The sequence below is a fragment of the Caloenas nicobarica genome, chromosome 6 (assembly GCF_036013445.1).
Source record: "Caloenas nicobarica isolate bCalNic1 chromosome 6, bCalNic1.hap1, whole genome shotgun sequence".
Taxonomy (NCBI): Eukaryota; Metazoa; Chordata; class Aves; order Columbiformes; family Columbidae; genus Caloenas; species Caloenas nicobarica.
The window spans coordinates 31,062,399-31,079,107 of NC_088250.1; the positions used below are offsets into that span (position 1 = coordinate 31,062,399).

Consider the following 16,709-nt stretch of genomic DNA (forward strand, 5'->3'; position numbering starts at 1 on the left):
TCCTCTGACAAATCCACACTGGCAACAGAATAGTTACCTGTGGTAATATTAAAATAGTTCTGCTCAATCTATTGAGTGAGTAATCAAAATAATACTGTACTAAGAATGCTTTTAAGGAACCTCTCAAATGAGACAAATAAGACTCAGTTTGAGAGCAAGGAAACATTTGAAGTTAGACTAATCTAAAGGAAAAAAATACACAGCAACATTGTATTGCTGGGTAAAACTTGGTTTCGGAAAGGAATTCTAAAGCAAGGCTTGTTTAGCATTTAAGTCTGGAAAAGATAGTTCTAGTATGGCATTGTTTGTGGTCAGTTGTCTCTTCTTGATGAATTTATATTCATTGCACTGAAAAAAGAAAAAAAAAAAAAAGGCAAAGTCTGTGTATGTGGACCAGCAGTCAAGGCTTGACTAAAATTACGGAAAATTATTATGCATGGAAACAGCTCTGGCAGTGTACAGCTCTGCAAAGCTCCTGCCCTCTGTTTTTTTCCTCTACTGCAAAGGAATGACCTGCTCATTAGGACTCACACTGTAACCTGTATTAAAGTGCTTAGACATTTCTGTATTGCCCATTTTTCCAGTCTGTAATAGAAACCTTAGTCTTCTAAAAGTGAGGTATCACTGCTTGACAAAATTAGATCTCAAGAAGAAGTGCTAAAGCAGGTGTTAGAGTGGCACACTCTCTAGTTAGACATATTTTCTCTCCCAAATGTACATACAACAAATTCTGTTATGCTGCTTCTGTCACATGGACATTTGACATTTTTGCCTTTTAGGGCAAGAGAACTGCACAGACTTGCAGAACTAGTAAGGACAAGGCAGGACCTGCTACATTTCAGCATGGGAACCCTGTATTTTTTTTTTTTTTCAGCTTTGTTTCAGTATGGTTTGCTGTACTAACCTTGGGACTACATGCTGCAACACAGTTAGATGCCTGAGCAACATGCTGTTAAATTTGTAAAACTGAACTGAAGAAACATACCTTCAAGAACCTGCCATCCTTACCTGGCTCTGTATCCACCAGCTCATGTGTTTGAGATTTTCAGACTTCTCTTTAGTCGCCTAACTCAAAGAAAGGTGCTTTCCTTAGGAAAACCCATCTCCTCTTTTCCTCCCTTGGACCTTCCTCTCCTACAACCCTACTTCTTCTCTTGCCTCTGCTGTTCCTAAAGCAATTCTGTCATTTTCAACTTTACAACTCTTCTCTTTCTGCTGGTGCTGCATATCACTTGCTTATACATTCACAACTCTTCTCTGTAGTTCTCCCATTTCCCTATACTTCTGATAAGGGTATTCACAAAAATATTTATACTGAGCAGAAACGTGCCCATTATCCTGCTCTCAAACCAATCTCTTCTGTTCACTGAGTCCTTTGATTAAGAGCTGTGTTAAAATTATTATTTTCTTGAACACAGCACAAAACGCTTGTGAGACCCTGACGTCTTCTGTTTTTCTGTAAGCATTGGTCATGCTCATCTGCTTACGCAAGAATCTTTTTTCTGTGAGTGAAACTTCCATGAGATTTTTGTGCTGGAGAATATGCGTTTGTGTGTGTATATGTTTTAACATCAACTGGCAATACAAGGTATTCCACAGGCTTCTAAATGCTGTCAGCATGTCTGCTGCCAAATCCAAGAGAGAGAAATTAATAGAAAGGGAAAAAACTCACACAATTCCTGCCATTTAACTTTTGCTCATTCTGCAAGCACCCATCCCTCATTTGCATCCAAATTTGGTTTCCCTTTTACTGAAAATGGTTTATACCAAGAAGTTGTCTTTAGAGAACATTGTTTATATTGATGGCACAAATCCTATATCATTAAAAGTTGTCACACGTTTTGCTTTTGTCCTTCATTTTTGGTCTCTAGCCGGCATTGTGTTTCACATTTGGTCCTGAGGTGCTGAAAGAAAGCTCAGTCTGACAAGGATTACAGCTGTTAGTGACCCACAGAGAGTGCTGGACTGAGAACTTTGGGACACTCCTGAAAGCACTAGAACAGAGTTTCTTTGATGGCTGATATTAGCCCTGCTCACAGCATCTTACCTCTGACCTTTCAGTACAGCAACAAAACCCCTCCCTTTCATTTGGTGCTCTGAACCAATTCTTACATAGCCAAGTGGTTCCACCAGGCTACTGGTGTGGAATGCTTTTTGGACATTTAACAAGACTAGACTTGTATATTTTGGAAAGTCTACTATAGTCCTTTATATTTATGTTAAACTTGAAATACAGCAAAATGCTTTCAAATAAATAGCGACTTTGAAAAGTTGTCACAAATATTTGATCACTGTAGGCAAGTAAGACATCATCCTTTGTTTACTTTAGGCAGAAGTTTTTATATCTCAGAGAAACAAAGCTGTAGCCTCTCAATTAAGTCTTCAAAGAGAGACCGGTTATCACAGTGATAACCTTCTTTAAAAGATTAAGGTCTAAGAGAGGTCATTCTGAGATAGAAAGAAAAGCAACCCACAGTCTAAAGACAGCATCTCTCATGACTGGAAGAAAAGATTCCTACCTGAAAACCTTTCTTCCACCTGGTTATATCTTATGGTCCCACTCACACCAGATGGAAGAATGACAGGAACATAAGGAACTGGTTTTCCAGAAAGCATCTTGCTCTGATAAACTGGTTACAGCAAGGACTCTGACAGGCTTTCAGGTGACTCTAATTAGCTCATCCAACGATCAATGAATGACTACAGTAATTGGATTGCAAGGGCTACAGACTTCCTAACATAGACACTTATGCTGGGGAGGCTGCACTAAAAAAACCCGTAAAAGTAAAAAAAAAAAAAAAAAAAGGTCAACAGAAAGTGGTGGAGGAGAAAGGGGAACAGATGTGAAGTCAGGAAAGTGCATCACTGGCAGGGAAGGAGAAATGAGTTTAAGAGTCAAAGAGCAGGAGCAGTAGTATTTGCTTTGCTGAATAGTGTTTTCTCACCAAGGGAGGCAGTATTAGGCCTCTATTCAAAAAAGCGATGTGTGGAAGACAAGCATTAGCAAAATGGGTGGCTGCAGAGCATTAGAGTCCAGAAAAGTACCCTGGCTGCAAGCTGCTATCACTACCCACACCTTGTGCCCTCCCTCTTGAAATCTGTGATGATGCTGCCTGCTGGGAGGAGGCTGGAGAACTCTCCAGGAGCCTGCAGTGGGTCAGATATTTTGTCATCTACTGCAGAACTGCAATAGACAAGGACATCATTCTCCTAGGAGTCAGCCCTCATGTAACAAGCACTCCAGCTTGATACCATACCTAGAAAAAGGTATGGTGGAAAAAGCATGCTGAAAAAAAGCAATTAGCTGCCTCTTTTCTGTGCAGAGTCTGTTTGCAAAAGAAAAAAAGTATCCTACACGCAGTATTAATTTGATTTGGTGCAACAGTAGATTGAATCCATCATATGTCCCATCCCTATTCCTGCTCACCCTCCAGCCTGTAATCTTGTGTAGTATACCCAGGTATTGGTGTGAATGTCAGGTGGTTAAAGAACCCTTTAACCCATCTTTTCTGCAGGTGGATGTGACCTCTCCTGTCAGTGATTAGTTAACTGACAGAGACAACCACATCAGAAGGCTTATCTCAGGTATGAGGCAGACCTGAACAACAGTTACTCTGACTGGGAGCTGGCCTTACCTTCCAGCTATACCAGTTGTTATCACTTATGTGTATAAAAAATTATGCATCATTTTAAAGGAAAAAAAAAAATCAACACTTGCAGAATCGCAAATGGTACCATTTCAGGAATGTCTGTCATTGAATGTCTGAGTAGCCTGGACCATGTTTCTCACCTATTGGGTTTTCTTGCATGAGACTAATTAAAGCATTTTATCCAGAGCACCCCACTCACTCAAAAGTTCAGTTAGAAAAGGTTTTCAAGGTGAAGACATTTGTTAGGCTTGTTTCCCAAAGAAGTGCTGCTCATTCTCTGTAGTTCACCTCTACCTGTATTTCAGCTGTAAGAAACCACTGTCACAGGGAAGACAGCTGTCAGGATCCAATTTAGTCTACTTTAGTCTTAGGCCAAAATTAGCTTCACCTTGATTAACTTAGTTTCTCCACAGACTACCTAATGGATCTATCCCAATTTACACAGCCTTCAGATCACTTAATTAAGTGATCTGAATATTTTCTTGTCTTAAATAAGCAGAAGACAGATTAGTTTTAATTCTTTATGACCATTGCATTTCTTATGCCACATCCATATGAAGTGTGGGATTTTTTTTTGACACAGTGCCAAAAGCCTCCAACAAACAGCAAAGTACCTTCAGCATTTTTCATACCTAAACAGGGATGCACTGAGGTTTCTCAGTGAAAGGCAGAATTTATCCTGATTAATAATAAGGAAGCAAAGGAGAGCCATAAATGAATCTGAGCCTGATGACTTAGAAGGAATGCTATGCCACAATAACCCTAGTTGGTCATCCAGGGCCCAATGCAAAGCGTACTGAAAGTACTGGAAAAAAATCTCCCCCTTTTGTTTAACAGCAGTTGGAGCAGTCACCCTTTATGGGGCAAAGGGCCTTTAAAATGTTGTTTCCTACAATAATCCCACAAAAGGAAATTTTCTTTGACAGAAACAAAGCAACAGATCTTGTAAAGGACAAAATGCACAAAATATGTGGCCAGATAACACCTGTAACCTCCTAGCAGTTTTAGGTATCATCCTGTAATATAATCCAAACATGAGGCTTACATTGTGGTTGCTTTTTGGTTTTTTTCCTTTGAACAGTTTGGTACTGTCTGTCCTTACTACCAGTATGGGACTTTTCTGAGTAGTCTGCAAGCCTAATTTAATTTAGAAGGTGGAGCTTTTTGGCTTTGAAAGTAAAATTGAGTTTTACTGTTAAGACCGACAATTCACTCCAGGTAAAGTTTCCCCAGTGATCACTGTAAATATGCCCCTCCGTTAGATCCTTGCTGCATTAGAATAGCAAAGCCAAAAAATGGGAGTATGAAGTGAAATGTAGACCCAGACAGACTTAGAGATGTGTCCAAGGACCACAGCAGCAAGTTAAGGAAGAGCTGTATGCTGACACTAGTCTGATACTGATGAATGCCAGGAACATCCATTCCTTCCTAGATCAAATACAAATTACTTTTCACATACAAAAGGAAAATATTTCTATAGCAATGAATGAACAAACTGAGCACTGCATGAAACCTGAAAACCCTAGATCATCTTGGAGAGAGAGAGAAACTGGAGAGAGATGGATTACAATTCAGAAACAGTTTTTACAGACTTTATTCCAAAACTCAGTGTCTGGTCAGGAGAAGAATTTTTAAAGTTTTCTCTCTTTTTGCACGTACACTGATTTCCTGCTGTAATCTATCTACAAAAGCTGAGCATTTAGAAAAGCCTTAGCAGCATTTAGAGTCTCAGAGAACTCTAATGCCAATAAGCATTTGCTAGAGGTTCTGATGGAAAAAATATATGAACAGATAAGACATTTGGAAATCGCAATTTTAAATTTTGTACTATTTTTGGCAGGCAAATCCACACTGATCTGAGTCTTGGGGAAAGTTACTGTAATCCTCATGGCAACAGGGACATGATGAGTTTAGGGAGGAAATGGAGGGGACAGCTAAAGCTGTAAAAATGTTGAATACGTGGCTTCACAGCTTGTCATGCATGTTCTTAATTCTGCTCTTGTTCTTCGCCCAGCGCCCCATGACTCCCAGAAAACAGAATAGGATGCAAAACAGAGGGACAGCTCCCCATAATAGTGGCAATGCAGCCTTCTAGCTAAAGTACAGAAGGAAACCAACTCATAAAACAGCAGCTACATAGCCCAAAAGAGCTCAGCAGAGTATGCAAGCCTACGGAAAGGCTGGGTCACTATTGCTCCCATGTTAGCTTTGTACATCAGCCCTAAAATAACTCAGAAAGGGTTAGTAAGAGAAAGGGTTTTTGGTTCCTGTGTCCCAGTGAAGAATCAGCAGGTCCTATGGCAAAGACAGCTCCCTTGAGGTGGAGCGCTCTTGATTGGCCATCAGCTAATGCAGATGAAATGCTTCAGAGAAATTATAAATGACAGCTTTGAGAACAGATTAGTTTCAGGTTTATTTTAAATCAATGTTTTCCTATTTTGTGCCTTTTTTTCAGAGGAGGAGAGGGTGGGCAGGGAGGGGTTGACTGTATTTCCAATTCAGTAATCAAGAAAGTAGCTCACAGGTTTACCAGAATTTGTTTTCATTTTAAGCTTGTCTAGGGTTTTAAGTGGATTCACACAGACAGAATAGGGGCAGGCATATCACTGAAGTGCTGTAGACAAGCACCAAAGAACACTGGCAAACAAAGAACAAATCTTGGCATCCCAGGGATCAGGATACAGTTCCCACCAAGCTGTGTGTACAAATTTGGGGCAGATATTATTTGGTCATAGACAAATGGAATAGTTCCCTTAACAGCTGTCACTCGGCAGTCTGTTGCACAGGCACTGCCAAACTATTACAACTTTAGGAAAAAATCATTTGCAGGTGACAAGTACCAAGAGCAGGCTTGATTGCAGACGGATGGGGATTCTGAGGGAGGGCGTAGAGGGAGGGGACTCATCATCTCCAGGCCATAAAACAAAACACCTGTATAAACTGATATCAGATGAGATTACAAGAATAAAGACCATAATACTGACTGATACTACCTTACCGGTCAATTTATCTATGGCATTCTGTCATCTTGTCTTCACTGTGATCTCTGGTCTTTTAGACTGTGTTTGTTCAGATCCCAGTGTAGAGTTATGGTTTTCATGGACAAATCAGCTATGTTAAACCAATAATGAGGGTATCAAATTATTGATATTTGCAAAGAAGGTATTCTCAGATTTCAGAGACAACTGATCACCTCAATTGCTCACTACAATGTTCTTTTGGTACCCTGACTATCAAAATTCTGCCTATTTAGAGATATACTTCTCCCAGTTACCTGTTACATACCTCTTCAGAATTATGTCTGATAAATTCTGGTAGCAGAACAAGAATATTGGCATTTGCTATCATAATTGCAGTCCCTGGAACTGGTCTCTCTGCTCTGCCTTTCAAGAGGAAGTGGTAGCATCTGCCTCCTCACCATGACACTGTCTGCCTAATGGGTAATACTGGTAATATTACACTAATTTTTCCTTTAGGCAGGGACAGTACTTTCCTACACTGGTACACTTCTTCCAAAACTTAGCCTCACTGCTCTGTACCACACAAAGTGCTTCTTGGTAAGGACAGAGCATTAATAGTTTTTTCTGAAACATGCATGTTACCTTACATTTCACAGTCCTTAAACATTTAAGTTGCCCACACCTCCATGGGGGAGAAAAGGTACTGAGCTGACAATAGCTTAGAAAAAACATGGAATCCACTTATAACAATCTCTGTTAAGGATCCAAGATTTTTCTTTTTTTTTGTAAATACTATAGTTAATATCACTACAATAATTACAGCAGGCTGAGATATTCACCTTTGACTGTGACCTGAGCACTGCAAGATGCTTGTCCTGTGTTGTTTTCAGCCAGACAGGTGTAAAAGCCATCATCTTCTGGTAGGGCATCTTGGACAGTCAATTTTGCAATTCCATCTTCAAAAGTGGAATCAGCATACTGAATTGGCTGGTCTGCAGATAGAAAGGAAGAGAAATGTTTTAATACATCAGCCACAAGTTTCAAAACTACTTCTTATTTTCAGTGAAATCTGGATGCTTAACACCAGCTAGTATATTAAAGTGCAGAGCCAAGTCGTGCTCTCTGGTGCACAGCCACTGCTCTCTAGTGACTATAAACAGCAGCATCCCAAGCACAAAGCAGAATTTGGTTGTCAGACAAATCTCACCATTAGGTTCACTGGGTGCTACCTTGAGTATCAGCAAGAGGAGAAGGGTTTATCTTTATATTTTGAATAGATTCTCTTTCAGGTGGATAAGAAAAGAAATATCTTGTTTGTTTGCTTCAGCCATTGTCTACATCTTGCACTTTGCCTGAAACTAGATATTAGCATTATCGTCTAGATGTGCAAAATGTGTTGGGCATGGAGAAGCTCTTGAAGTCCTCCATCAAGCATTCAGTAGTGGAAGACATCACAAGAGAGACAGCAGAATCCACAATGGAGCCAAGAGGCTGATTTACATGAGCAGTCAATCTACACTATAGTGTGTATAGTTTGGTTACAGACAGGTACAGTCAGATCTGTGGTGACATGACTATTAAATAAGTTCATTTTAAGAAACTTGACCCTTGAATTGGTTTGGAACATGCATAAATGTTAGTGTAGAGCGGTTAAAGTGGCTATTGTTTCAAGAACTGTCATCAATCTCAGCCTTACTTTCTGAAATGCTTCTGCAATCCGTTTTCCCAATATTAAATAGCTTTCAATACTGACTGAGCAGTTGCTTTCCCAGTGTATGCAATGCTTAAGAGGGCCCAATATTTGTGCAGAAGCATCATGCTGGAAAAATAAATTAGGGTCATCTAAGAGAAGAGGGTGAAGTGGCAGAGAAATTGTACAGGACTGATCAAAGACATCTGTCACTTGGGAAATCATGGTCAAAAGGAAAGATCAAAATAGATTTTGTTGCTAAAATAATTCTAAAACATTAGGACAAAACTCTGGGCTTTCTAAGAATCAGCTCTGCATTATGAGCAGGATAAATGACATGATGGGACAGATTTTTCTCTCGTGTCTTATTTTCAACACTAGCAAAATCAGGCAGTCATTATCTATGCACTATCTGCATACGAAGTTTCATTCTGAAATACAAACGTGTCAAAATCAGTGTGATTCGAGACTTACATATATCGTAAAATATCACAGATGATCTTGTGTCTTTAGTTCTCTTATAAGTCATCTGTTTGTGAAGTTAGCAAATTTTCTACTGCATGAAAAACTGAATTGAACATTTAGTCAGCTTCCCCGAAGACTGCAATTTTAGAATAAACTCTCTCCACCTTCTTCACAGGTTACATATTCTTATTACCATTTCCTTTGAGCTCATTTTCACTCAGCTACTGTTGTAACTATTAGGTCCAGTCGCATATTTTTTGCACGTCAGAATAACATTACATTTAAATATGCACATGTGGAGCTAAAGCCCATGCAGACAAAGCTTTCTGTAAGAGGCCATGGGGCACTGGACTGCCCTCCTGGTCTGCCTGTAGAATGTCTAACCTGACAGGGATCCTGTCTGGGATTCTGACAGTGAAACTATGAACGGTGCTTAATGATGCTGTGATGATAACCATATCAGAAATACACTCAGGGTAAAAGCTGCATCATAAAAACCAGAACAATGCCTTTTTATTTCTGTTTTAAATAAGAAAATGGACAGGGCAAGTGTTTATGTGGAAAAAGAAAATGTGTTCTCCTTCATTGTGTCCTCAAATTTTGTCAGAGCATCCTCTTTTCCACTCCAGCTCCCAGCAAAACTGTGACTATTTTTTAGCACTATTCATACAATAGTGAATTCACTTACAAAATAGCCTTTTCATCAGACCCCAGAAAACAAATACATCAGCCCTGTGGAATAACCTGCAGCAAGATTCTAAGTTATGTCCATTATACTTATATTTTGAGGTAATAAAAACATCCCTCCCAGTAGTGAAATGTTGCCTTCTCCAGAGGCAGAACAGTCAAATCTTCATGACAGCTTGGCAGCACGAACAATAACAAAAAATACCTTTCTGCTGGCATGTTATGCCAGAAGAAAGGAAATTTTCCCCTGGCCTATTTATTAGAAGCTTTCTGGACAGATCAGAAAGCTATCCTAAACCCAAACACTACTTGGAGAATTGTTATGCTTAAGTCATGGTCATACTGTTTTTAAATTGAGCAGAAAGAGGTTCGATTCAGCGTAGGGGAAATCAAAACACACACGGAAAACAATATGAAAAGCAAGATATTTAAAATACAGTCATATACGCCTTATTCCTGTAATCTAAAAAAAGAAGTTACCAATAAAGTATTTAAAGAAGCTGAAGTAAATTGGTGCTGCATACTGAAATATTGTCACAGAGAGCACGAGTAAAAAGTTATATATAACATTTTGGTGAGGCCAGAACTTAAACACAAGAAATTTATTGTGAGGCTATTTGCCAGTAAATCAGAGAAAATTCAGAAAGAAACTTAAAATAAAGGGCTGAGTGAGAGAAATGGGACAGAAGAACCATCCTGCAAAAGCTGGAAAAAAGCCTTAAATCATTAAAATAGGGAAAAAGTATAACAAAGAAACTGAAGATGGTAGAGCTGCAGAGAAGAGTAACAGCTCGAGTAAAATCCACAGTTCGGTCAGGTAGCTCTTATTTGTGCAGTGTCTATGAATATGGAAAAACTACTTATCCTCATGGATGCTAAGAAGTAATTATAGAAAATGCACAATGTACATCATCTAGTTTTTGTCTTGGTTGACGTGAAGGAGAGGTCTAGCTACACGATGGCTTGGAAAATGTTTTAAATTTCTACATAGTCACAGCTGGTAAAAATGCTCAGTATCTAAAGTAGTACTTGTATGTAACATTGTACAAGCAGTTATTGCAAGTCTTCTAGTTCTCAGGTGGTTTAGATGTCTCAGAGATCTCAGGAAGGCAGATCAGACATTATACCAGCTGTTCAGTATCAAGGGCTGGGCAGCCGAAGAGTGAGACTGTTCTGCTTTTTTCATTTTTCTCTCAAAGCAGCCTTCTGTTCATGTTTCTTATGACTTGATAACTTGGTCTTTACATTAATTATTTTGCCGAGATACATGTATTTTTCTCACTTCCTTACCAAAATTAATTCTAGTCCGTTATCATTGTCATGCTTGGAAGACAATTTGCATTTGATATTTTCTTGTGAACTTTACACATTCTGTCCCATATGATTTTTGTTTCTATGGAGTTCTGCAAAACTGCTGTCTTTTGAGCAGCAATGTGACTGCTCTCAGCAGATTGCTTTTTTCTCTGCCGCAGACTATCAGTTGTAGATGTGAAAAGCTTTATATCCCAAGCTAGGGCAGCAGATTGTAATACATCTTTTTTTAAAACAAAATTTGTTTGCCTGCCTCTAATTATATACTGTGAATATATTGTTTTCTTCATATGGCCGGTTGATGAAAGACTACATCATGTCATTTTGCCAAAAACATTGTTATGTCTGCTTGGAGTAATATTTCAGGACCAGAAACACAACTTTCTCCTTTATTTTATAAGGGGTATAAATATGAGACGTTTGTAGTATCTAGCTAGCTGGTAGACGGAAAGGAAATGTTTGCATTCAAATGGATATCACAATAGTTAATTTGATCCTTGGGTAAAATAATGACCCTAGGAATATACATGGAATTATCAGCATTAAACTACTATTTATAATCCATTCAAGTTTGTATCAAATGGTGTATAAACAGTTATGTATCACAATCAGATGCAAGACGGAAAAGCATTAAACTATAGTGGTCTGTTCTAGGAGTCTGGAATGAAAGTAGTGTGCTTATATCTTTAGAATAATAGATGATGTCCCTAATTTTTATTATTATTATGATTTCTCGTGTTTCTGTTACTTGGAGTCATTGCTGCATTTTGACTTAAGAGCAGAGTCAATGCACTGACTTTCACTTACAGAACCCTAAGGGTTTGAGATCTGAAAAAAAACCATTTGCTTTTGCCTCCTTGTGATATTGATCCAATTGCGGTTAGAAGCTTGGATACAACATAAACCTGATTATACCTGAACAGGGGCAGACTTATTTGAGATCAGTGAGAAGAAAGGTCAATGCAGAACAGAATCCTGAAAAAAGGCAGGGGGCACAGTGCATACCAGAGGTCCACAGAAACATGTTGTTTATTGATCTCTAGGCTGTATTTTTCAGGAGACAATGGATTTCTGGTTGGCAAAGCAGAACACCATTACATGAATGAAGATGCTGTGTCTGTGCCTGATGAACTGTAACACAGAAAGTCATTTGAGACAGGGAGATGCTCTGTGTGTAGAAGGCAACTGGGTATAACTACACCGCTCACTGACTAAGGGAACTCTTTATAAGCAGGGAGTACCCTTGGAATATGAAGGTGAAATGACTGACCCTGTGAATCGGAGTTGCTTCTTCTGTGCTGCAAGATATTATTCTTGCATAGCAAAGCAGTGATTCTACTCACGTCTGCAAAGGAGGAACTGCAGAGTAGCCTTTCAACAGAGAAACAAATTCTTTCCAAAGGGAGAGTGAGCCTTTACTCACATGTTTCATGTTGTAAATAAAGCGGTGGCCTTTCTATTCTAGACATAGAGCTATTGGGAAGGGGAAGAGGCCAGGCTGTGGGAACATACCTATCTCAAGGTCATGGTTCATTTGCCCTGCCACCTTTTTCGGTTATCCCATTTACTCTGAATAGCCAAAGAAAAACAGAGGTGATGTGCAAATAATTAATTTTAAAACAATCCTAGAAGAAACACCTTTGCAGCAAAGCATGCTATTCTTTGTCTTTAAATTACACACACACACACAAAGATGGATGGCCCATGAGAGTCTGCAAAAAATCAATTGCGCTTCAGAAGTAAAGAGAGCTGATCAAGGGTTAAGCTGAACAAATCTGTCTAGTGTTTAATTGGTACGGCTCTGAATAGAAAGAGCCCTTAACCAAAGTGTGTATTCCATGGATCTCTGAGATAATTTGGAATCTAAGCAAAACATCGATGTTTGGGCCCAAGTCTGATATTAAGAGGCATGGGTTTCCTTCATACCATAAAGAGTGATATACTGCACTTATTTGGCTTAGAACTGATTATCCCTGCAGGATGATGATGCCAACCCATTACTCTCAGAGCAGAGGCCAGTGCCGAAGGAGTGGGGGTAGCACAGGACACAGCAGCAACACAGGCTTTGCTGCAGCTTGGTCTAAAGCTGTGTTTAACAAAACCCAGAAAACCCATCTGCGAACAATCTCGTCACCAGAGTCCCCTGCTGGGCCATCTGGAGAGCTGCAGTAAGACGGACGACTGCTCAAGAAAACTACCCTTCCCACATATTATGTGCATATATACTGATTTTCTTCAGATATTTTAATGGATTATATTACAGTGATTTAAAGTGCTTTGTACAGTAGTCGCAGCCCTGCTATGTACTGGTCAGAGTGGCATTTGGGGCTGTAGATGGAAGTGTGTGCAGGTGTGTATCGCAGACCAGAGGATTCCTTACCATTGAGAAGCCAAGTGATCTGAGGCACAGGGACCCCTCTGACACAGCACTGCAGCATGAAGTCTTCCCCTTCACTCACAGTGCATCCTTTCAAGACACTGGAAAAGCATGGAGCAATCTCTTGAACTTTAGGCCCTTTAAAACCAAAATGAAAACAGTTCCTTTAACCCAAATTGAAAAAAATTATGTTTACCGCCTAGTGACTTTGTCTGGGTATGCTTAGGTGATGTGACTGGGCTAACAGATTCATCCCACACAAACAAGCAAGAAAAAAAAATCCAATCCATGGTGAAATGTTTTATTGGGAAAGAGAAATCATTTTGAGCAATGGACTGGTATAAAGAAGGGGTTTTTTTATAATCTACAAGGCAGGCATTGCCAGCTCTCAAACTATATTTATGTGGTGGTTTTCTGTCAGAATCCACCATTTGCAGCCAATCAGTGTATGCGACATATTACCAGAGAGCTCAGCACAAAGAACAGGAAGGATAATTCTTCTCTCCTCTTGTTTGTCTTCTCCCAGTCCCTCTCTCAAATTTCCCCTGTGTGGCAGTGAAACAGGGTGACTTAAGGATGCAGTTTACTGGCCTCTCATGAGACAGAAAGAAAGTATCTTGGGTATCCTGGTTTAACCTCAGGCACAGCAAATAGAGAAATGTTGCGTACATGATCATAGCTCCAGGTCAAAACCTAAAACCAGGTGAAAAGATGAGAATTGAGGACAGGATTTGCTAAGAGGCCAACAAATCTTTCAACCAGACCAGTAAGACAGTGCCTTCAAGCTCAAAATAATTTGTCACTGGGAAACTAACTTGAATTTAGCACAATGCAATTCTCATTCCTTCACTTTTCTTCATATTTGCTGTACTGAACAGGATTGGTTTGTGCTTGCGAAGCATTTCAGATATGCAGTGTCCTATAGAAATCCTAAGCACCTCCAAAAGAACTGAATACTGAACAACAAAATAGAATGTTTGGCAACCTGTATTAAATACAAGCAATAATAGAAAACCTGAGTGGAGAAAAGGCCTCCCTATATACAAACATTCAAGGAGATGGTTTTATCTATACAAACAACAACAGGTCAGAAGAGAAACTGATTCAGGAAGTGGATTGCCAGCTGTCCTACATCACATTATTCACAGAGCTAGGAATCAGAATTAACCTGCATTGAGAAGTCATAATAGACATTTTGCAGTCACCACCCTCAGACAGTTTAGAAAAGCCCAACCACAGGTTTCAAAGTGCAGATGGGCTTGTGGGAACTTACTTCTGACAGTTAACAACCAGCTGGTGGAAGTCTGGCCTTTGGGGTTGAAAGCTGCACAGCTGTAAGATCCGCTGTCGCCCAAGCAGGCTTTCTTTAACCATAGGCAATGAATTCCATCTTCTTCATATATTTGGACATCTTCTCCAGCTTTAATACGCTCACCCTCTTTGAACCACTCCACATCTGGTTTTGGTTTCCCTGAAACTAGACAATCAGGTATGTGAATTCTTATGAACACGTGTTCCCCTTAGTGCAATTCTGTTATTTACTTTAGTGTAAATTAGGTATAATTTACTTTTACGTAACTACATAAACATGAATGAGCAAGTAATACACAAAACTATCTTCAAAAAGATGGTTTGATATTTCTGATCTTCCAAAACCTCTTGGCCAGTCTATCTTTTAAAACAGCAAATATTTGGTAACTTGAAAAACCCCAAGCACTTCTATCTGAAAAATGTTCCTCTAAAAGTCAGAGACAAAATGGATGTGATGAGATATCAGAGGAGAAAGAAAAAATTTCTCCCCATTCCTTCCTACCATGCTAAATAGGTTTCTTTGAGCACCTAGCAGTACTTTGCAATCCATGGTACCTACCACCGAGGTTGTTTATTCTGATACTGTTCAGCCTGGAGAAGAGAAGGCTTGAGGGGGCTCTCATCAATATATATGAGTATCTGAAGGGAAGGTGTAAAGAAGTTGGAGCCAGGCTCTTTTCAGTGATAGGGCTAGAGGTGATGAGCACAAACTGAAGCACAAGAGATTCAGTCTGAACATAAATATGTTTTTACTGTGAGGGTTACTAAGCAGTGGCACAGGTTGCCCAGAGAGGTTGTGGAGTGTCCCTTCCTAGAGATATCCAAAAGCCACCTCCACATAGTCCTGGACAACCGGCTTTAAGTGACACTGCATGAGCAGGAGTGTCGAACCAGATGACCTCCAGAGGCTCCTTCCAACCTCAAACATTCTCTTATTCAGGGTATTTTTCCGAGTCTAGGGTCCAAGTGTAGGCTGCTTCCCAGGACAGTAAATTTTCAGCAAGCAGAAGCAAAATGGCTGTGCCTTCACTTCCTGATTTGCCTCTGTCAGAGCTCCAGAAAACCAGATTTGGCTCCTGGTACTGCTGAGAGAGGTCTGGGCTTCATGGGGCAGTCGCTATAATAAGCAAAGAGTAGAAGTTATGAATGATTGCCAGAAAAGGTCACCCATACCATCCTTCACCTGTTTTCAGCAAATAAGGCCCTTTGGGGCTTCCACCTTGCTGAAGTTCCTTCCCAGCTCTACCCCATTCCTTGTGGCAAGAGTGCTCAGCCCTGAAGGAAGGTACAGACAGTAAAAGATGGCAGGAATATCTGCAACAAAGACACAGGATATGCTGCAGGAAACCCTTCTGAACAGAGAAAATATAAGCACAGGAAAGTGACTTATCAGGAAGAGGAACTCTTAACTATAAGCAAGACCCCCACCTGATACAAGTTACTAGAAACAGGAAAATGGGAATTCCTTCTTTTTTGAAAAAGGAAAAGAGAGGAGAGGAGAGGAGAGGAGAGGAGAGGAGAGGGAAAAGGAAAGGAAAAGAGCAGTCCCTAAATCCAGCTCCAAATCCATAAAAAATTCGGAAGAGGGCAGAATACCATTACACCCACAAATGCAGCAAAAATTGGAATGTCCATTGCATAAATCAGAAAGCAGGAAGTATACTTTTTTCTGTGCATTTTCTCCACTAGAAGTTACTATTCAGAAAAGGTTCTCTTTCCTGCTCAGTAGAGAAAGAGCACATTGGAATCCACAGACAATTAGTGAGAAGAGTGGAGATGAGAGAACCTCCAAAAGTTGGGGAGAGAAGGAAAAAAAAAAACCAAACCCAACATAGCCTGGCAGGTAGGAGCCTCCTTAAGGGTGTAACAGCATTTCCATTGTCCATTTGTCCATTGCAACCAAGCATCAGAGGTGGCTGTGAAACCAACCCTGGCCACCCCTTGCAGAGAGGATTCTCAGGAAAGAGAGTTTCTCAGATTACTTATTAAAGCACACTAGGGACATTCCCCTGTAACTTCCCCACAGACACCTTGCCTTTGCACATAAGAGTTTGTGCTTTGGGTCCAAAGCCAAATGAAAAGGCATTCACTGACTTCCATGATAACTGAATGATGTCCTTGGTTTCTCTACAATAGGGACTACATTTCCCTACCAAACAGGACCATAAATTAGTTAAAGCTTGCAAAGTTCTTGAGATGCTCTGATGGAAGTCAATACTTGTTCCCAGTACTAACATACCTGAAAAATAAACTACTCA

General features: G+C 39.9%; 1 protein-coding gene across 2 annotated transcripts in view; it reads right to left on the reverse strand.

Moving 5' to 3' along the window:
* The window catches only part of MYLK (myosin light chain kinase), a 208,775-nt gene that overhangs the window by 90,021 nt on the left and 102,045 nt on the right, over positions 1-16,709 (reverse strand). For both annotated transcript variants that reach the window (XM_065637614.1, XM_065637615.1), the window contains exons 9-11: positions 14,414-14,617; positions 13,144-13,278; positions 7,450-7,602 (exon numbers count right to left, since the gene is read on the reverse strand). In XM_065637614.1, coding sequence (XP_065493686.1) covers positions 7,450-7,602; positions 13,144-13,278; positions 14,414-14,617 — 492 coding nt within the window. The remainder of the gene's footprint in view (positions 1-7,449; positions 7,603-13,143; positions 13,279-14,413; positions 14,618-16,709) is intronic.